The 22552-nt window shown below is 36.9% G+C and overlaps 1 protein-coding gene across 1 annotated transcript in view; it reads right to left on the bottom strand.

The window, feature by feature from the left end:
• LOC100889558 (adhesion G-protein coupled receptor G6) overlaps positions 1–18623 on the bottom strand; it is a 32114-nt gene extending 13491 nt beyond the window's left edge. The window contains exons 1-7 of the mRNA XM_030994726.1: positions 18557–18623; positions 17270–17383; positions 7570–7683; positions 2749–2862; positions 2232–2348; positions 1312–1566; positions 471–580 (exon numbers count right to left, since the gene is read on the bottom strand). Of these exons, the coding sequence (XP_030850586.1) occupies positions 471–580; positions 1312–1513 (312 nt within the window). The 5' untranslated portion in view covers positions 1514–1566; positions 2232–2348; positions 2749–2862; ... (1 more) ...; positions 17270–17383; positions 18557–18623. The remainder of the gene's footprint in view (positions 1–470; positions 581–1311; positions 1567–2231; positions 2349–2748; positions 2863–7569; positions 7684–17269; positions 17384–18556) is intronic.
• Positions 18624–22552: the final 3929 nt, after the last annotated feature.

Genomic DNA, 22552 nt, shown 5'->3' with positions numbered 1-22552 from the left:
ATCCAGTTGATTATTTTTTACATAAGATTAGACATTTCCTAGCAACTGTCTTTTCTAGGGTTTGGCTGTATCTTACATAGACACTGAAAAATGTAGCCAAATGAATTTTGCTAGTTTTACATATTCTGCATAATGTTTATGAACTATACACGATATCATTAAACAATGGTAATTAATATCTTTGTGAGCGAAGCAAATTTGCATGTCGAATTCATATTAGACAATGAATTGAACGAAGGAATGAATATGTGAATGAAAGAAACAGTTAAAAATGTTTTGTTTTCTGTCTCGATTTGTTTTTGTCTTGGCTACCCGTAAACTTGAATAGGCTTCAAATTTTAAGAAGCAGGGCAACATTGCTTCCGAATCAAGGATGTACCCTCAGACAAACTGGGAACAGTTGAGGAGAATTTATAGCATTCTAATTCAGAGATATATTACAAGTGACTTTACAGCTTCCATCCCCTTACCTTTCCTTGAATATCACGCACAAGGGTCTTGTAATCTGAAGATTCTTGATCAGCTTGAAATGTCGTGAAATTTCCTACAAGCTTGAACTTCAGATGAAAAATAGACATATCTGTATTTTAAAAAAAAAATCATAGATACTGTTTAAAATATACGATATTTCACAAAAGTTCTTACACAAAATTCACTCGAAACTTATTTTATGAAATGAAATTATATTTTTATTAGGCTACCTTCAATATATTCCCCCCCCCCCCCAAAAAAAAAAGTAGTGTTGCAATATGCAGATGATATATTGTTGTGATACGATGTTGCTTAGTTTCAACGGATATGTGTTGTTTGATATACACTAATGGGGTTGTATGTATCATGGTCTAGAGGTTATGTCACGGGAATGTGGATTATATGGTTCGCGATTGGTGTCATGCCACAGTACTAATGTCCTTTGGCAAGACATCGATCTACATTTGCCATTCGTCATCCTTGTATATTTAATGGGTACCTGGTGGGAGTTTGTTCCCTAAACGCTTTAAGCGCCTTAGAGCAACTAGGCTAAAGACAGGGTAACAAAACTACTCAGTAGGCACCTGAACATCTCCGGGATGGATACGCGCGCAATATAATTGTAGCTGTTAGTTAGTATTATTATAATCCCAATTAAATTTACTGACAAATAGTCCCGGATAATTTTATTTTATTTTTTGGGTAATAACATTTTGGGTAAGTTTCATATTAAAGTGGGGATAAGAAGATATAGAAGAAGTTGTCTTGGGTCGTTGTCTAAAGGTAAAAGTTTAGATGTAACTGTTTTTGTGTCAAAAAATCCCCATCTAAAAAAATTACCTCTGATTCTAAGCAGTGCGTGGTTGCTTTCAATATGAGGTCCGTTTTCTGGGAAACCGACACAGCTATAGTACGCCTGATCAGAGGGGGTCATCTCACCGATGACATAGTTAGATATATCACGGGTGTCAGGCACCTTTTTCCCATCTCTCCACCAGTCAAAGTGCTGAACATCTTGGAATTCACAGTTCAATACTACCATCTCCGATATACCTACAGTTTTATTTCTGGGGTGAGAGGTAACGGTTGGCACACCTAGTAAGGATGAAAAGAGAATATCCCAGAGCCTTGAACTTGAGATGGATACAATATTCGCTCAATCAAAATTCCAATTCCCATAACAGAACTATGAACACAAATATAGACTATATTATTGTTTTATGATTTTATATATACAAAAACACATTGAGATATTATGATACAAACAAAATGTTCATTGATAATTATGAGTTATTTCGTCAATGCTGATTATCTTTTTTGTATGAAACATATCATTGTAAAATCATGATAATTTTCTAAAAATAAATAAATAATTTATCAAGGTATCTTACTCTCATAATCAAATGATTTTTAAACAATCGTTGGATATTGGAATATGAATACTGGTAATAAAAAATGTTGCAATTCCTCACCTCTTTAAATATTGATCTAACTCATGTTTGGAGTGCTAAAACTAGAGACAAATGTTATCCATGGGTAAGGCATGACACAGAGCTGTCATAACAACAATCATTTCATCTAAGTTGCGTTTTTTTTTTTAAACTTAAACACCTGTTCTGGTATTGTACACGCGAATGAAACCCCGTCACCCCAATGTATGCTGCAGATATTTCAATAACAGACAATAGATGATCGAAATCTGATATGATTTTTATTTGGCAAACGGGCATTATTTAGTTTAGAACACATGAAGCTCATACCATCTTGTGTTTGGTCAATGTTGCATGTTGTTCCTGCGTAGAGCGATGAGCAAGCACATTGTTGTTCAGCTGGTATGCAAGTACCTCCATTGAGACAAGGGTCCGACGCACAGAAGCCTATTGAGAAAAACTCATTGGTTCAGTGGTAAAGCTGTGATATCCAAACTAGAAGGGCCTAGGTTCCAAGCCAAGTAAATGTGTTATTGCCCTTTGATAGTTCAATAAGTCTCAATTACCAAGTCCCTCGGATAGGACTTAGTTCCACAGATTACTACAATGAGTCACTTTGGAGAAAGCACTTGTACAAATGACACAACCAAAGTGATGGAGGTATTTCCTTTTATATGATTACTTTTATGCCATTCTGATTCTTATTCTAGTTCGCAATAGGTTACCTCCTTCATTATCCGAAACAATCCTTTCAATGTTTATCATTTTATAGACAGAAAAAAACGAGAAAATTATTGTTTAAAACATGACTTCCGACAAACTGTCGTACAAGGTCTGCGAAACCTACCACTCTGACAATAGGTGCCAAACCATCCCTCAGTGCAGTTACAGGTGAATGAGTTTGGATGATCAACGCATGCTCCTTCATTCAAACACGGTCCGGAATTACATTCATCAATATCTATTTGAGAATTGGAATTTCAACAAAATGACTAGTTAAAGGGGGAAATGTATGCATTTCTTAATTTTATTGATCTCAATATTTTCCATCTCCACTCCAAAGGAGTACATTTCACAATCAGATGCAATATGTCCTATACGACGAGTAATATTATGTAGCTTGGTTATATCTTGACCAGTGTATACGTAAATACAGTGCGTCCCAGAAAAAATGAAACTGAGAATTATCGATGTTTCATCATAACTAAATCACAATTGTAATTAATAAATAACACATATTTGGAAAGCTAAGATCCTCCCCTTTCATTTGATGCAACTCATATAATGCATGTTTTCACGCATGAGTGATTAAAATGAATTTGAAGACTGAATTTGAAGGAAACTAAAAAGTCATTTGGCGGACGGTATCTGAATTTCAAAGAAAAAATCACAATTCCAGGAAGTTGAGTTTCTGCCCTTTCATATGAAAAATGAGCTAGGAATAACAAAGTTCCGTTTGTTTAAGGTAGTGCTTGCATTTCCATAATTTTATCAAACGAATTCGTTTTCACTGGCTGTCTGCCGTAGCAACTAACGGAATTAACAAAAGACTTAACCCTAATAAGGCCGGGGGGCATTATGCCCCCCCCCCCCCCCTCCACAATTTTTCTGATTGTTCGAGAACGCATGTGGATGGCGCATCGCCGCTCGCTGACTTTTTCCTTTAGAGTCTTGCGCATCTTTAACAAAAAAAAAAAAAAAATCGGACCTACAGTTACAAGGTCACGTGACCTATTGTCTTTGCATGTCAGCCCAAAAATCGCTCATTTTTGTGATTTGTGTACAAAACATATCGAAATGTCATTTTTCCTAAAAATAGATCAAACATTGGTTATTGGGTCTTGTTTAAAGTTTAGGTGGTTGTTTTGGGAGTCAAAATAGATGAATTGTAGGAAGAAATGAAAAAAAGAAAAAAAATTACATACATAAGTTAAAAAAACAATGAAATACATAAGAAATTATCAAAACAAGAGATAACATAAGGAATAAGATGGCTCTTCCAAATTTTTTTGTCGTATTATTGTTCCAAATGGTCTAATGAATATATGTAGTGAAAAAAATGCTTAAATATGAATAATATATGATTTATGGGTAAAAATGTGATTTTATGACGTTATTTGCATAAATTACCATAAATATGCAAATGAGTTATTTTTTTTTATAAAAAAATTAAAATTATCATATTGTTCTATACACTTCACTTGACATGCATGCAAATTTTCGCGGAGATCGGCCGTTTCACGGCCGAGATCTTAGGGGGGGGGCATAATGCCCCCCCCCCCCCCCCGGCCATAGTAAGACTTCAAATAGCCCGGCCTTATTAGGGTTAACTCCGTTTCGTTGACAATCAGCCGTAGACGAAAGACTTTCATGCTTGGCTGATTGTCAATGAAACGGAGTTAAGTCTTTTATCAATTCAGATTTTTGCTACGGCAGGCAGCTAGTGAAAACGATTTCGTTTGATAAAATTATGGAAATGCAAGCACCACTTTAAAAAACAGAACTTTTTCATTCCTCGCTCATTTTTGCTGATTGAGAATTCATATAAAAGGGCTGCAACTCAACTTTCTATAAATGTGATTTTCTTTTTTAAATTGAGATACCGTTCGCCAAATGACTTTTTGGTAACCTTTCTTCAAATTAATTTTACTCATTGGTGCGTGAAATATGCATCATATGAGTTGCATCAAATGAAGGAAGAAGATCTAAGCTTAACAAATATGTGGCATTTATTAATTATAAATGTGAATAAGTTATGATAAAACATCGACAATTCTCGGCTTCGTTTTGGGGGGACGCACTGTATAGGGGTGCAGAATAAAACACTAGCAGACTGCCTGACTCGCATACCTAGGAGTGATGTCTCTTGTCTTTGATATAACGACCAATGTTCCTTATTACAGAATTTCAGAATAAATAAAACACATCAAGAAACAAACAAACAAACAATATCTATTTCACAGGTGTAGCCCTCCCACCCTGAAGAGCAATTACACGAGAAGGCGTTCATGAGGTTATTACACTCTGCACCGTTTAGGCATTGGTTTGAAGAACATTCATCAACATCTGTGAAGTAATTCAATTAATGACATGTTAACAAAAATCTGTCATTCAAGATTGAGCGCTGATATCTATCTTGCTGCTATATTACTATATTGACATTGCTTTCATTGAAAAGCCAGTTTATAACCCTTATATGTGGGGTTAAGTAAAGAAAAAAAATCTTGCCAATTGCCGTGTTTTTTTCAACTGTACAATGAATTCTCCATTTGTTTAGAGGATGGATTGTGTTTCTAACAAGGTTGAGGCGGTCATTGTTGACAAAAATAAAGCATTTTGCAAACATTTCTCTTTTGACTTGGTCCCATATTCAGGTGACATGGCATCGATCATTGTAAAGGGGCAAAAGAAACAAAATCTACAGTCAAACTAGACTTGCAGAACTTGTTTTGAGAAGTTTTATTTAATTGTACCGATTTCTACAAGAGCATCGGGCATTTCAGAGTCCGATACCGATATCAATATCGATAGCTTAACACCACTGTGAAAAAAAAGAAAAAAAAAAACTGACATCGCCACACTGACTTGATTTCACGACGATGATTTAAAAATAGTACATAAAAACCAAAGATATCATGAAAAGCACAGGATAAGTTTACACTTATTTCTCTGGTCTTATAAAATAATTAATTTTACACAAAAGAATATATGAATCACACAGTAAAGGACCTGTTTCACATATTTTTATTTGATTGTCTGACAATAACATAGCATTGTTCGTGCGTTGACTGTTGTGCGGGTACAATACTAACACCGAACTGGAAATGAACATTTGCTTAATCCCTAGGGGCTAGTGTTAGTGAATAGGACATTCGTACGTAAAATATTAACACCAGCCACAAGGATTGGTTCAGCAGACGACAATTTTGCATAATTAATAACACTAGCTACCGGAAGTTGACAAAATTCAGAGATCAAAGCCTTAACACCAGCTGATTTCCATTTTGGTGTTTAGGGCTTGTGTTAGTGTTTATTAAACACAAACACCAGTCCTAAACACCCAACTTGAAATCAATCATTGTGATGGTTGTATTATAATGGTAAAAATAAGTCTGGTCACAAATACGTGCCCTGAATATACACGTGGCTTAAATTCCTTAAATATATATATATATATATTTTAATACTCATGTTCCTACATATATTAATGAAACAACTTTATTCCGTTTACATGGTTTATGCACCCATTTCAACTTTTTAATTCATAGCATATATATATTTATTTATAGTACAATAATGCCAGAATGAGACACTGCGTTTAATTTTGTTATTTGTTAACACTTTTGTACACATTATTTACACACGCTTGTTTCTTTAGATCTTCTGCAGGTGCCCATTTCATTTCTTAATTTCCAACTTTCTTCATATTTGCTAGTACTATAGTAGAATTGTTTATGTTTGAAACATGTTAATCCGATATTATCACCATTACGTTTTATCTATCAATTTATTTATGTTAATTGTGTTTAAAATGTAAATAGTCAAAATCTAAATGTTACGAGAAAAGGAAATGAAATTCTTTGTCCATTCTCTCTTTTTTATCTTCTTTTTTCCCCACTCATCCATGTATGTAAATTCGATTTATTTTATGTATGATGTGCAATATATTATTATTGTTAATTTTTTCCTTAAACTAATTTGTGATCGTTTCCATATTAATGTACATGTATTTTTAATTTCTTTGAGCTTTGTAATCTTTGTTTGTATCAGTCTCCTTACTGTTTTAACATGGAATTTCGACACAATAAACCGAAATGAATGAATGAAAAAAAAACGTTCAGAATCGAATCATCAAGATACATCATTTTTATTCTACCTTTACTTAAAGGGATAGTTGACTTCTTGTTTAAGACCGCAAATGCCTTCAAAAATCATGGTTATTGCTATTGTTCTTATTTATGACATTTCTAGTGCCCTTTTAAAGCCTAAAATTACTCTGAAGGTAATTTTAGACCCCGAAAATGTGTGAAGTTTATATTAAATACGATCATATCAATATTCAGCTCCACTTTCACACAAAAAAAATGACTGTTAGTTAATTAATAATAACAATGAACGGGCCGGCTGGTTGTGCGTACCAACACGAAAAAGCCAACAAAAAGCCAACATTGGCATCGGCTGGAATAAAACGTATAAGGCGCTATCTCATTTTTTCAATGGCTGGTTCAAAATTATCAAATATTTGTGGGGAACCACAAATATAAGAAATGGTTTTATTTATGGATATTTCAGCCGTCTCTGAACCGTTTTTTTAATTTTTTATAAAACAAAGATGATTTGTCATTTAAATTGTATGTTCTTTCAAATTTAACACTCGGTTTTCCATTATCTCACAATAGATTATTTTGTGTAGCTCCCTCTGCAACAAAACACTACTTTCCCTTTTCTTTCAATACAAAACTGGACATCCCATAGAAATCACATTTAGATTATTATAGACCGTTGTAATGTTCAAATAATTCAATATATAAAGGAAGAGGTTATTGAAACTACCTTAGGTCTATTTTCGAAAGTCTTTGCGATTGTTTTCATTCTAGAGGAGTACCCTTTTGGGGAAAATACACTACCTGACAATGCGAAAATAGTATGAGATGGAGAGGGCTTATACCTTCTGCACACGTTGTCCCTGTCCAACCAGATTGGCAATGGCAGAGAAACGCATTGACCTTATCTTCACATCCACCATCATTTCGACAAGGTCCAGATTCACATTCATCAATGTCTAACAAATAGAGGAAAAAAAGGTGAAAAAGTTGAAAAAGTTGAAAAAGTAGGCACCAACATTTATTTAATACATGATCACATGCTTTAATACAATAAACTCACAATGACACGATCATGGTGATGATTGTGGGTTCTAGTATGGCGCTCATGTCTGTCAGACTTAACACTCTAGGTGCCCTAATATTGATGGCTGATTCCCAATAGATAATGATAGAAACCATTTTGGTAATAGGTTAGTTTTCTTATAACTATTGACCGTTTTGATGGGCATGGTTAAAACTATTGCCAAAAGTGATCTCAAAACTGTACTGTGCCCCAAGACGACGTTGCGACAACAACAACAACAACAAATAATAATTTTTACCAAGAGGCAATGCCACAGATACAATGCCATACACAATTTGTACCAAGATTGATAACTTTCATGAAATATGAACAAATAACAAAAAACGATTTATTAATTGTCATATTAAGTTTTGAAAACAAAATCCTAGTCTACTGACCCAAAATGAATTTTGACCTTGACTTTGTGTCACATGACTTGTGAATTCTTAATAACGCTTGGGTACAAGTTTCATGGAATTTGAACAAACACTTCTGAAATTATGCTAAAAATTCAAAATCTTGATGTTGATGCCTCGGGTTTGAATCCCACCAGGCGGATGACTGGAGCCAGCGTTGTGTGTTAACGTGCCCCCCCCCCCCTTGTTTCATATAGACGCAGGCTATGTTAATGGGAAAACACTCCGTCCCTCGGATAGGACGTTAAATGGAGGCCCTGTGTTACGTATACAGGAGAGTCACCGTCCTTGCACGTTAAAGATGAAGTTGAGTTCTGGTCATGCGATTGCATTGTGAAAGAAACGGAGTGGAACCGACCAGAAAAGGTTGATCATCTAGCATAAGAATTTATGTGTATTGCAGGGTTCTGGAATCATCAAAATGATAAGAAATTTGGCAAAGTCTTGCTAAAGTTACAAACACTTGCACAGAAAGATGTATATGGGACTACACGAACACGTGGCGTAAAAAGCCGCCCCCCCCCCCCCGATTTTTACGATGTTACATGCATATTTAGCATATGAAGGCATTTGAAGAGCCATGCTTTTCAGGGAACATGTCTTAACTGATGTTCTTCCACACTTGCATAATAAGAATGAGTAATGCTCACAAATTATTTTTCACCGCTTCCCAGAACTCGACCTTCTCTTTAAAGTGACTCGGTAACATTGTTGAAGGTTGATGAAAAAATTGCTTGATTTTTGTATAAAATGTTACTTACTATGTTCCTTCTACTACAATAACCCTCTGACATGCAAAAAATCCTGAAAAATTCTCAAACCACAAAGATATCTATGATTTTCTTTGAAAGCGTCGATGTGAGGCACCCTCTAACAGTGATTAACAGTAAATTCTCCCAACCATTTTTGAATTTTCCCAACCGTTTTTCCATGAGAAAAATACATTAAAAAAATCTGTCAACACTTAACTGTCTGGAATGGAATGTAGAGCCATTTTATTGCTTTGTGACGATTTACATTCACCTAAAATGTAATTAAATTTTCCTTGTCTTGATGCTGAACAGGCTTCGACAAGTAGCAGAAGAGAAGTAGAATGATATAGTTGGGAGAATTAAGGAATCGATCAGATCAGTTTTTCCCAATTTGTATCATGAATAATGATCTGTTTTCACTTAAATTTTCAGATTATCTTTAATTGTACATCTAGCATTGAATTCACTACCTTAGCACCACTATCTCTCATCTGAACAATGTTACAAAGTCCCTTTAAAGAACCCATTGCACTATTCGTATAAGAGTAGGGGGAAACCCACACATAGGAGCATCATTATCCTGGCTGTGTAGTAAAAGCTGTGCTTTTGAAATTCTGAACATGTCAAACACCCCTGTACAGAACTCAACTGATTTCACTCAAAATCGGTACTTTAGTGACAACAGATGACACCTAAATAGCAGTAAAATACACTTTTTTCAACTTACTGATGTTAAAAAGAACAATTAGAAATTCAAATGGTAAGTCTAGTGTCAAATTTGCCGAGCAGCCCAAGCGGTCCTATTATGTGCAGTCTATGCAATATTGTGTGGTGTGTATATTTGTGTATACCGGTAGGTCTAATAATACCTGTAAAGGTCAATACGCATTAAAAGTGACTCTCTATGCTTTGCTGGAGTGGGGAAACCCCGGTGTATTTGTCCATGCAGCTGTACACCCCAATCATGCGGGGTATGCATATGGCATCTGCAAGAATCTTCAGGATTAAAGGAGGCAGATTATCTTGAAGAAGACTGAAGCTTTCGGTCTAACCAGGGGCGCTGATTTATTTTCATGACCGGGAGGGGGGTGGGGGGACGAGATGCGGGGGACGATGGAGCAGTGGCGTAATGAGCAAAAAAGTTGTGGGGGAGGGGGGTAAAGAAAAATATCTGCATCATACCCGCTCTTACATGTTACAAAAAAAATAGATTAAACAAATATGGCGTCGGAAGTTCTAGGACGCTAATCACGTTCGGAATTTCATATGCAGTCAAACCATGCTACCGCAAAGCGCGAGTCATTTTTTTTCTCGATATAATGACTTGATAATTGCCTGAGCGGGTAGGCAAAGGGCGTGGTTCCAAGAGCGTAGCTAGGATTTTATTTAAGGGGGCGGTAGCACGCAAAGCGCGCTCCCTAGGGGGTGGGTGCAGGGAGGGGGAGTTTTCCCCCTCCCGCGCGAAGCGCTGAAGCTTTGATTGAAGACGATTCGTTGTACCTTTCTAGACTCTTAATCCTTGTCTAAATTCAGTTTTTTTTCCCTCCCTCCCACTCCTGCGCGAAGCGCGGAACCTTTGACGTATTCTTACACAAAGAAGTCGATTCGTTGTACCTTTCTCGACTCTTAATCCTTATTTGTATTCAGTCCCCCTCTCACGCAAAGCGCGGAAGCTTTGACGGTTTATTAATTTATTAGAGAAAGAATTCGATGTACCGGCCGTTCTCGACTCTTAATCCTTATCTGAATTCAGTTTCCTCCGCTCCCGCGCGAAGCACGGAAACTTTGAAGTTTCATTAAATTATTAGAGAAAGAAGACGTTTAGTGTACCTTTTTCGACTCTTAATCCTTGTCTGAATTCAGTCCCCCCCCCCCCCCTCCTGCGCAAAGCGCGGAAGCTTTGACGTATTATTAGACAAAGAAGTCGATTCCTTGTACATTTCGTCGCCGTTTTCACGAACCGGCACAAGCCACCGAAATCCCTTCAAAATGTACTTTTTATTTTTTTTGCATTTTTAGCATAAGTTATCAACAATCTTTCATCTCACCAAATTTCAGCATCCAAAACGCTTTAGTTTTTGAGATATCCATGGTTACACAAATGACAAAAACGACACACGAGCCAAAAAGCACGATTCATATTTTCACGAACCGGCACGCGCCGTTATAAGTCAATGGGCTGTGCCGGTTCGTGAAAATATCTTTGCGCTTACAAGACCTAGACGACGCGACACAGGCGGTTGTGCCGGTTCGTGAAAATAAAATACGCGCTAAGACAGCGCGAGCGCTTTTGTCTTGCGCGTAAAGTTACATAGGAAAAACGACACAGTGGCTTGTGCCGGTTCGTGAAAATATTTTTGCTACGTAAACAGCAAAATAATATTTTCACGAACCGGCACGAGAGTCCAAAGCTTCGTAATATTAATAGTAATTGTCATTATGCTTAACAAATGGAATGTATAGAAAATACAGAATATTTTCCTTTCATTGATATGTATTTTGTGATATAAAATTTGACATAAGGCATGTTTCTGGCGAATTCAAAACGGGCTAAACTTAAAACGCGTTTTTCTCAGAATGTACTTATTTCGTTGCGCGTTGGGCTGTGCCGGTTCGTGAAAACGGCGACGATTTCTCGACTCTTAATCCTTATCTGTATTCAGTCCCCCTCCCGGAAGCTTTGACATTTAATTAAATTATTAGAGAAAGAAGACGATTCGTTGTACCGTTCTCGACTTTTTTCCTCTTTTTCTTCCTACGTCCTCACTTCTTTTTTTGGTCGGCGTTTTTTTTTTTGGGGGGGGGGAGGCGACCGCCCCCTCCCCACCCCCTCACCTTGAAATAAATTATTTGTTCCTCGTCTATGTCATCGCGGCGAAAAATTTCAGACTTTTCTTTTTTTGAGGAGCTACTTACACATGCAGCCTCAGACATATGTGCCAACGAAGTTGTGTCTTCTTGTGTTCTTGGAAACAAAGTTTTGGGCAATATTAACGTTAGACAGTCATAACCCACATCCAATGAATGAATCGCGGTCAATGGGATGATATTTGTTTTCATTCTGACCACTATAAAGAACCAATCTTTACGCCTACATCAGATCTGATTAAAAAAGGGTAATGAATTATTTTTAAAAACTTAGTTAATGAAGTCCGGGAGATGAACTTTCAGTTGTAATAATAATTTGAATACTAAGTCGATCTGTAGATTATAGAAACGCATGAAGCTTCCAGCCCAGAACATAAGTGTGCAAATATATTTGGGGAGGGCAGGGTCAATGATAGCCTATCCGAGCCCGAACAAAATATTGGAGGCTCAATGGTATCTGAGCCCCTAAGGACTCAATGATATCTAGGCCCACCGAAAAATTGGGGGCTCAATGATATCTATAAGCCCCGCCAAAAATATTGGGGGGGGGCTTAATGATATCTTAGCCCCCCCCCCCCCCAAAAAAAAAAAAAGATTTTTTTTTTTTTCAGAGGGGGGGGATGCGTCCCCCCCCCCCCCCCGGTTCCTAAGCCTATGACATACAACTTTTGTTATTAACTAAAGAAATTCTATTAAAATTTACTTATATAAGATCATGTTCTGTACATGAAAGAAAGAGGAGACCTTATAGAAGCTGGGCTTGTTAGAGCAAGGTCCCCAAACAGAATATAATAATAACAGAAAAAAATACTTAACAACTAAACTACCTTAACAGACTAGAAACAATAATATTACACATGGGAAATATTTACAAAAGAGATCGATTGATGTATATATGAAAAGGAAAAAATGTGAATATACATAAGGATGGAGAGCGAAAGCGCAAAACAGAACAAAACAACAACAAAAGTCGAGAAGGAAGAAAGTTATATGGAGAAATGGTGATGGGGAAGAAAAAGAAGAGAGAGAGAGAGAAGAAAAAAAAGTACAATAGAGCAAAACAGAACAGAACGAGTTTGCTAATATATGAAGAAATGTTAGTAAGGTAAGAGCCAGCTTGGAAAAGAGGGGGGGGGGGGGGCAATGAAGCAAGACAAAAATACACATTATATCATATGTGAATAATGTGATGACATAATTTTTACATTAAATACTTTCAGCATAATTACTCAATAAATGTAATTTTATTTTGCGTTTAAAGCAGAGACACTGATCGATAGAGCGAGTTACATCAATAGGAAGTGAGTTCCAAAACTTGGGACCTGTACAAGCTAATGTATTCAAAGCAATGGCATTTCTTACACGCGGTACATAATGGAGTGCAGTTGCCTGTCTTGTATTATAACTGTACATGTGAATTTGACTGTTCTTTCTAAATAGCTGTACTAACGCATTTGGGAGGGAGAGTACCATTTTCAAAATCATACATGATTGAGCCTAACTGCAAGAGATAGATTCTACCTTTACTAGTTTATTACTATGAAACAAAACATTAGTATGAGCACGATAATTTACATTAAAAACAATCCTAATCACCCTTTTCTGAGCGACAAGTATCTTATTTAGTTGCGTTTTTAGTGACTTCCCTCATGCCAACACATAGTAGAAACATAAGAAGTGCATCCTCTCGCAAATTGTACCTTCCCCCCGGCCACCACCTCAACATTTTTGAGAAATGTTTCAGCTACTCGGCAGGTAGAGAATGGAACTGCTTACCCGAGAATGTCAGATTATCCCTGACCTTAACAACATTCAAAAGTCCATATCAGAGATGGTATGACAGCCAATAAGACGCGTTATCCTATTCTCATCTTTGATCTAACGTGCCCCCTCCCCCCCCCCCCGGAAGTGCCATACGAGGCATTATACACAATACACATTTCATCTTATCATCATAACTTGCAATCTATGGTGGTTTAATACATACATAATTAATAATTGTTAGATAAAATTCACAAATGTTATTTGATTTGGTATCATTCACATAATGTACCCAGACTCATATGTGATTTCGTTATTGCCTTTTGATTTTATATTTTTCGAATAACGGAATCTTTATTATATAAATCATATCATCTTATTGTATTCTATGCTTTTGTGTTTTATAATTTACACAGTTTTTTTGTTTTTTGGAAAAAATATGTGATAATTTTGTTATCCTATTTCCTTAGTCAATAAATGAATAAATAGTTTATAATTTTCTCATCATATGCATGTATTTCATATCAGCCAAATGTCAATGATGTATCTCATTGTAATCAATTAATGTATAATTCATTTCAGTATGTTGTAAACTATTGTCATATGTATTGTTTAATGCTATTGTATGTGTTAAACTGTTGTATATTTAACTTGCTTTTTATTTATGTGCAATGGACCTTGTGGCAGATTAGCCCTGTGCTAAACAAGTTATCCAATAAAGTCTACTACTACACTACTGTCTACTACTACAACACTCCATAATTAAGATAAGGCAAAATCAGAGTAGAGTATAAAATAAGCAAATTTCTTGTGGCACAAAAGAACGTAATTTAAAATTACACCAGTATTTTTAGACATAACTACATTACTACAATGTGATGCCCAAGTCAGCTTCTCATCAATGCGTAACCCAATAAACTTGGTGGAATAAAATTAAGATACCCTCACATTAATAGCATCATCAAAAAGTACGACTCCAGGTAATTAGTCTCTTAGGGAATTACTAAAAAGCATATAGTTTGTCTTTTGAAGGTTCTTATTCTTCTTCCATTGTAGTACATCCCCAGAGCTGCCAACCAGTACGATTTTTATCGTATTTCGTACGAATTTTAGAAGTAAATACGACAATAATATTTTGCCTCAATAAAATACGAATCTTTAAAAAAAAAATTATTGAAAGATGTTGTGTGTGTGTGCCATTTTCAATGGCGAATTGCCCATTCTCTCTTGTAAATTTTCCTACAAGCATCTCACATCGGCAATTTGGGGATCTTCATTAGTTCATCGAACACACAAGTCATGACGAAATCATACATATTCAACCAATGGTCTATACACAATTTTCTTCCTGTATGTAGGAACTTATGCAATTTGGCAACCCCCGCCCCCCGCCCCCCCCCCCCAAAAAAAAAATATATATATATACAGTTTCGCAGTGAGAAAGTACTTATCAATCGAAAATAAGATTTTTCTTTTGAAAATAGGATTTTTTTTTGTGGAAAAGAATACGATTTTTGTTCAGTTGGGGTTGGCCACTGTGCATTCCTCTAAAAGAGCATTGTCGTACTTTGTGCAGAAAAGGGTTCAAAGACAACTTATTTGCACGGATCCACAAAGTAACTTTCTTCAATTCACTATTGTTAAAGTAGCCTACTCGGCGGCCGGGCGGCGAATTTTTAGCCAATTTCGCCCGGGAAACGCTTCTTTTTAGAGCATCGCTCGATCGCTGCTGATGTTTTAGCGCGGAGTTAAAATTCGGGCGGCGCCTGCTCACTCGCCGCCCAAAGTACGCTCGGTGCCCTTCCGGGCGGTCGCCGCCCGGGCTCCGACCTATTCGAGCGTTCGCCGTCGAGCGGTCAAAAACCGAAGCCGCTGGGGCTCTACAGCGCCTGCTCGAATTCTTCACCAAAAAAAAATCGTTGGGCGATGCCTAAATTCTTGCGGCGACTGACCAGGCTACAAATCGGTCGGTCGCTGCTATGAGTTGTAACCATAGCTTAAAACACAACTGCAAACGGCGCGGTACTGCGCCTACATAATTCTACTAACCGTTAGCCTAAAACCAATGAGCCGTCCGCGGTGCCCTGAATGCTCATCTGACCGTAAATAAATGCCTAAAACCCATGAGCTTCATGGGGCACAGCCCCCTTGACCCCACGCCAGTTAGTGACCTGCCAGTATCACAAATAAGGTATCAAAATATGCCCATCTGACCATAATTAAATGCCTACAACCAATGAGTTTCCAGGGGCTCCGTCCCTTGACCCCGTTAGGGCTTTGCCCCTGGACCACACGCCAATTTTCACTCCATTCGCTTCGCTCGCTGCTCTCTACCAGATCGTAAATACCTTAGCCCCACCCCCTACTTTGAAAAACGTTCCGCGGGGCCGGCATGTAACATGTTATGGTGGCCATGCAGATTTTGTTTTACCCCCCCCAAAAAAAAAAAACGTTTTTGCTCATTACGCCACTGCCTACACCTAAATCTCAACTGCAACTCTCAGCCTAACACTAACCCGAATTCTAACCCTAAACCCAAAACCCAACTGCAACCCTCAGCATGATTTTAACCCTAATCCTAACCCTAAACATAAAAATTATTTTAAAAAATATGCTTTTCATAATTTATTTATTTGTAGGGAAATTACCTGACCCAGAGTAAACCTATTGCTTGTGTGTCAACTCCGCGAAAAGCAAAATTGTTCACAGTAAATATTTCAGCTGTCAGTAGGGAATTTTATGCCTGCAGTTTTGACCAATCAGAGGCCTAGAATCTTTATATGCGGAATATTAATAATACACATTCTATCCTTAAACCTAAGCACATCTACGACAATTTCGATTGAATAGGGCTTTCATAAGATTCTACTTATGTCAAGGTATGTGAAACTTCCGACATCCTATGATTACAAAGTGAAAAATAGAAATACATATAAATATTTGTATGGAAACCGAACAATGTTACCAACATTAAATCACTATTTCATTGACAGGTAGTAACATGTATGAACAAAAGACATTAGACATATATCTACATCGTAATTGGTAGCGATGAAACATTAGCGGCAATATAGATTTACCATACTGAACAGTATTACAGATTTAATAGAGGTGTCGTGGTATAATGCAGTGTTTTTCAACCTTTTTAATAGTCACGGTGCCCTTTCAAGAGATAACAACTTTTGCCTCACCCTAATCCCACATTCATAAACAGAAAATTCATTTCCATCACTGCGGTACACGCCAAGTGCCATACAAATTTGCGTGCGAGGGACCCCCCCCCCCCCCCCCCCCCAGAAAGAAGAAATTGTCAGTATGGTATAAATGTTAATTTGTAAACAAAACACATTAGATAATAAATGATTATATGTATGTGAGCACCTTGCTGGTAAATACATGAATAACAAAATATTCCGTCCTCTCGAATCACGAATATGAGGATATTCGGGCATCTCGTTGTCAAAAACCATCCTGTTTCTAATTGTTCCGAAAGATTGAGGCGAAAGAGCGTGGTAAAAAAGTCATTATGATATGAAAAAAAATGTATGGTATATTCAGAAACCTCGCTATCAAAGTATATTCTGTCGCCTCCTTGCCTAATTATATGGGTAATCAGGCACTTCAATGACTAAAATCATAATATTTCTACATGTTGCGAACGAGGAAGGAAAAAAATAGTCACCAGTTTGACATCTTGTTCCCCTCCAGCCAGAATTACAGCTACAACTGTATGCATTCTGAAGATTGTTACAACGACCTCCATTAAGACACGGGTTAGACGAGCACTCGTTCACGTCTGCATAGAAGGAAACGTCAATAACAAGTCAGTCTAGTTATATGACAGTGTAGAGAATGAATAAATGCAATTGATAATTTCGTGGATCTTTTAACACATTATCTGCTCAGACTTGGGGGAAAGGGAATATAGATGAAAACAAACAAAATATTGATGCATATAGAAAACGTGTGTTTGTCCCTCAAAAGTATTTTTTTAAGAAGAAAAAAAGGAGAAAAACCTGACTTACAACTATATCATAGCAAATATGTTCGATAACTTCGTAATATTGATATTATATATGTCATTGATTTCCTTCAGATACGAATATATAAGGTGCGTTTCATGTAGTTTATTGTCATACATTATAGTGTATTGAAATAGGCCAATCTTGACTAGCTATTGCTTTTTGTCGGCTCCATTTACCAAGTGTCATGCTGACTTACAGGTTTGGGTTTTAAAAATGTAATAAAATGAGTAAGAGGAAACTTCTTCTATTTTGAGTACATACCTCTTTACAGAGTAGTATCGTACTATACTGAGGTGTGTGCAGGTGGACCATTACACCGGGGTTTCCCCCTACTCCTATACAAATAGTGCAGTGGGTTCTTAACGTACAAAGGTAGCGACTTTTCTCTACACGAGGCCTCAATTGAACGTCCTATCCGAGGAAATAGGGATGCATTTCTATAGGTATGAGAGGACTTCACAGGATGTCGAAGTCGATTGTTATAAGTTAGTCCATCATGCGTATCGACAACAACCCCAATTCCCTTGAACATGAAGCCTTATTTTTTCGTAATTTTTCGTCTTTTTCATCGTAGTGATAAGGCAATTTCATTAGAAGTTTTAGTTGTAGTAGTAATGATAATGATAATTATAATTATAATAATAATGATATAATAATAATAATAATAATAATAATAATAATAATAATAATATAGTTGAAGAAGAGAAGAAGAAGGGGAAGAAGAAGAGGAGGACGGAGAAGAAGAAGGAGGGAAAGAAGAAGAAGCAGAAGAACAACAACAAAAGAAGAGGAAGAAGAATAGTGGATAAATGCAAAATAACAATAAACAAGGGCTCGATTGCGCTTATTATAGTCATTCATAAAAGGGCTCGGTTCATCCAGTTTATCTTATGCACCGCCCTTTCGATATACAACATGATTACAGTAGTCTCAATGTAACTTACCAATACAAGGGGGGCCTACGAACCCCGGACAACAGTTAGTCACAGACCTATCGGCCGTACGATAACGTGTTCTACAAGAAACCAGTCAAAAGAAGCTCATTTTAATTGAACATCATTAACTTGACAATCCATTTTTCACATGTAAATAAGATAATTGATATTTTTGTGTGGAAAACAGTAGGGCATGTTAAAAAATCTTTGCCTTCGGGTCGTAAAATTTGTTGTTGTTAACAAACCATTTCATTCAATTCAATTATGTTGTACATTGCATGCCCCAAAATGGAGTTAAAGCAGTCAGTGTTTGGGTCATAGAAAAAAAACGAACAAACAAAATGTTGACATGAAACAACACACAGAAATGTGGGATGGGTCTAGGTGGACGTTGATGGACAATGGATCCACCCCCTAACAAAATAAGAAAGTCCGGGGAAAGCGCTATACTGTGTTGAAATAGAGAAAGTTAGAGAGAGTAGAGGGAAAAGGGGGAGAAAGAGAAGTAATGGAAAATGAGTGAGTTAAAGTCTAGTAATCATACAGAACTGGAGAGAGAGTGTGTGGGTGTATGTGTGTGTGTGCATGTGTGTGTGTGTGTGTGTGTGTGTGTGTGTGCGTTGGTAGTTGGTTATATACTGAAGCACCCCCCCCCCCCCCCAAAAAAAAAAAAAAAAAAAAAAAAAAAAACGTGTTTATTGTGTGTGTGTTTTTGGTCTGGGGAGATTCGTCTCGTGCAGAGTGAATACATCTGACACATGAATATGGCATTGATAATTTATCTGGTGCAAGATTGTAAAATGTAAATCTTCAAACATCATAACGTACACCTGCCTGTTCTGACTTCTGCGCATTTGTAAATATTTATACTTGAGCAAGTGATTGAAGAAATGAAAACTAGAACGAGCTGAATTACGAGAGATAAAGGACGGCTAAGAAATGTCGAAAAGAAGCTACTACTAGCACTATCACCACTACCACTACAAATGTTTTTTTATATTGAAAATTTTAGAAGTATATCAGGACCAGCGATTTTCTTGAGAATTAACAGAAAACTATAAGTAAATAACAATAAACAATAACAGTAGGTAACTTGCCTGTATCTTGTACAACGTTGCAAGTTTAAGAAGCCGCATCTTGTTGTGTACCTCTGACTGTAGGCTTGACTGTAAGACACAGTAGTTGCATAGGAACTGCATCGAATAATTTAAAATAGGAAATAATCTCTTAACTGTAATTGTTATGATTTTTGTTGTTGTTAAAATAATACATACAAAGGTGCGCTATTTTTCACAATGTACCTTATCCTTCCCCATATGAATATATATGTATGCCTTTAGCTCAACTTTTACTTTATTTATCTTTTTTTTTACAAAATGCTTTCTGTGATTTTAAAACAATCTTCTGAAGAAATTCGTAAGTTAGTCATTACCAGAAGTAAAAATGTATTTTTATCTGTATTACTCACACAACAGAATTCGATAACACTACCATGACATCATAATCATATATTTCTATCCCTATGGACCCCCCCCCCCCCCCACACTTGTTGTTGAATTAAACTGGAACTTATTTTGTTATAGAAGCTGTGAGGGATATGTGATTTGTTTTTGCTTTTTCATTGTGATATTGTTGGGCATAACTTTGCGTTCTCAGAGAATGTTACTGAAATTTACAACAATGACAAATATAACATTTTAAAATAAATGTCAAGCTGTGTTTTATTGATGAAAAAAAATCGATGGATTAGATAAGTACACAATCATAACTATTCGGTGGTAAGTGCTTTATAAGCAACGTTATTATTATTATTATTATTTTGAGTACTTACGAGTCCCCTGACGAGCATGAACCGTGAATAGGTGTGACCAGTGATGCCATAGTAACCAACACCACCAGCGGTGGAAGAAGGCCCAAAGCAACCATGGCCATTATCATCGAAGTAGCACAATGAACTAGAAATTAAAGTAATCGACATGAACAATCATCAGTGAACCAAAACCAGTTTTGTATTACTTTCTACGGTTACTGGATGAGTCATAATCTCACTGTTTTTTATTATATTGTTTTCATTAATTTTTTCTTCATCCTGCGGGCTCTGCAATTGTTATTACTCCATTGTTTTCAAGTAGCCTACTTCTGGGTTGAGAGGGAACATGTGGACAATCACCATGCCCAATGATTTAAGCAGTAGCCCTGTACTAACTAGATAATTAACGAGCCTTTTGTATTAGAGTCAAGAGTAGTCCTCACCAATATACCCCACTGCTCTATAATGTAATTTGGATATACAGAAGCTGATAAATAACTAATTGACGTTTGAAATGTTTTTGTTTTAATGTTCCCAACTTATGCGCAGAAGATTTAGCATAGAGGGAGAGACGAGTAAATATTCTCATGATTAACGACGATTTATATACAGGTTTCACCGTATATTTTAACACTTTTGTCAATCATACTTTTTCATTCAATTACGTCAACAAATTCTTTACCTTGCACATCTTATAGTCAATGTCGTATCTGGTGATTCATTTTTTGTTAAATTTGTACAATCAATTTTATAATTTCGCATCCAATTTCGTCAAAGTCAAATCAACAATGCCTCGCAGTCAAAATGCTGAATTGTGCATGTTTACATATACATGAGCTCCATTACATAACATCATATTTCATTTGTTACAATCATTCAAACAATATTGGTAAACATAACTCATGTGTAGCTAAATAAAATCAATCACTATGTACTATTTACATTTTATTAAAATTCACAATAGCAATAACAATTATCGATTAAAAACAATACAATATAAACTAATCAAAAAGCTAAACCAAGAAGTTAGCAGCTGGTAACTTCTTGGTCGAACACAAATTCCTTGCCTCTTTCATCTTATGGCTACGCATGGAACTGATTTACTTATTCTAGTCTTGTTCAGACGGAGGCAAGTTACCCTGGGGTGAAGGTCGTTTGAACAGCTAGTCGGGGGAGTAGTGACCGTCTGAACGATGATCGTGTTAGCTACACCTACCTTTCCCCCGACCTATTTACTCCTGGAATTTCCAGGAGTAACTTGCTAACCCCCCCCCCCCCCCACTCCGAGAACGGACGGACCCCATGCGTGTTACCAAAATGTCCTTTTCGTAACAAAAGAAAAAGGTCGACCCGTATTGACTTTACACACCGGACTTTTGCTGAAAGGGGGGGGTGCTGAAAAAGGCTCGTATAACAAAAGAAAAAGGTCGACCCGTATTGACTTTACACACTGGACTTTTGCTGAAAAGGGGGGGGTCGCTTGGAACACGCGTATGCGTACCCTAAATAACACTGAGTGGGGGGGGGGCGGGCTAACACGACTAGAGGGTAGCGTAAGTTGGCCGTTTGGATGCCCTCACTTATACCAGGAGTATTTATGACCTTTCACGAGCCATTTATACACAGAGTTTGGTCAACTTGGTTTCACTGGGTCTCTTGTGTTGTGCTTGCCCAACAAAGCAGTAGTCGCCATACTGTGTCCACCCCGAACCGGGTTGGCCAAACTCTGTGTATAGATGTCTCTGCGTAAGTTACGCTTGTCAGTGGAAGGTCATGTGAACTTAAAGTAGATATTCATTGATTTAAAAAACTAACTTTATTTCATTATTGCAAAGTTGAAACTTTGATTCGACAAGGTTATCAAAATTCAATGCTTGGAAACATTCGAAGTAATGATTATTATAAATTATAAAACGCTTAAATACAGCCCCGGCATAGCACCTGAAGAACTCTCCGAACGCTGCAGAGATGTGTGAGATCACAGTATGGACATGACTTGCACAAGCAGACGATGTCGCATGACATCTCACACATTTTCAGTGCCTGTGTTTTCATCTTATCTCGAGTTTTTTCTCTTACTTCACTACCGTCAGGCTAAATTTATAATATATTGCCTCACTCTAAACCCCGCGCATGGTTTTATTTTGATGACAAATGCAGCGATACAAAAATAAAGGAATCTGTCGCTTGTAAAC

The sequence above is a fragment of the Strongylocentrotus purpuratus genome, unplaced genomic scaffold (assembly GCF_000002235.5).
Source record: "Strongylocentrotus purpuratus isolate Spur 01 unplaced genomic scaffold, Spur_5.0 spur5_scaffold_21, whole genome shotgun sequence".
NCBI lineage: Eukaryota > Metazoa > Echinodermata > Echinoidea > Camarodonta > Strongylocentrotidae > Strongylocentrotus > Strongylocentrotus purpuratus.
The sequence above is the reverse complement of the archived record's forward strand: the minus strand, read 5'-3'. Positions and strand labels throughout refer to the sequence as shown.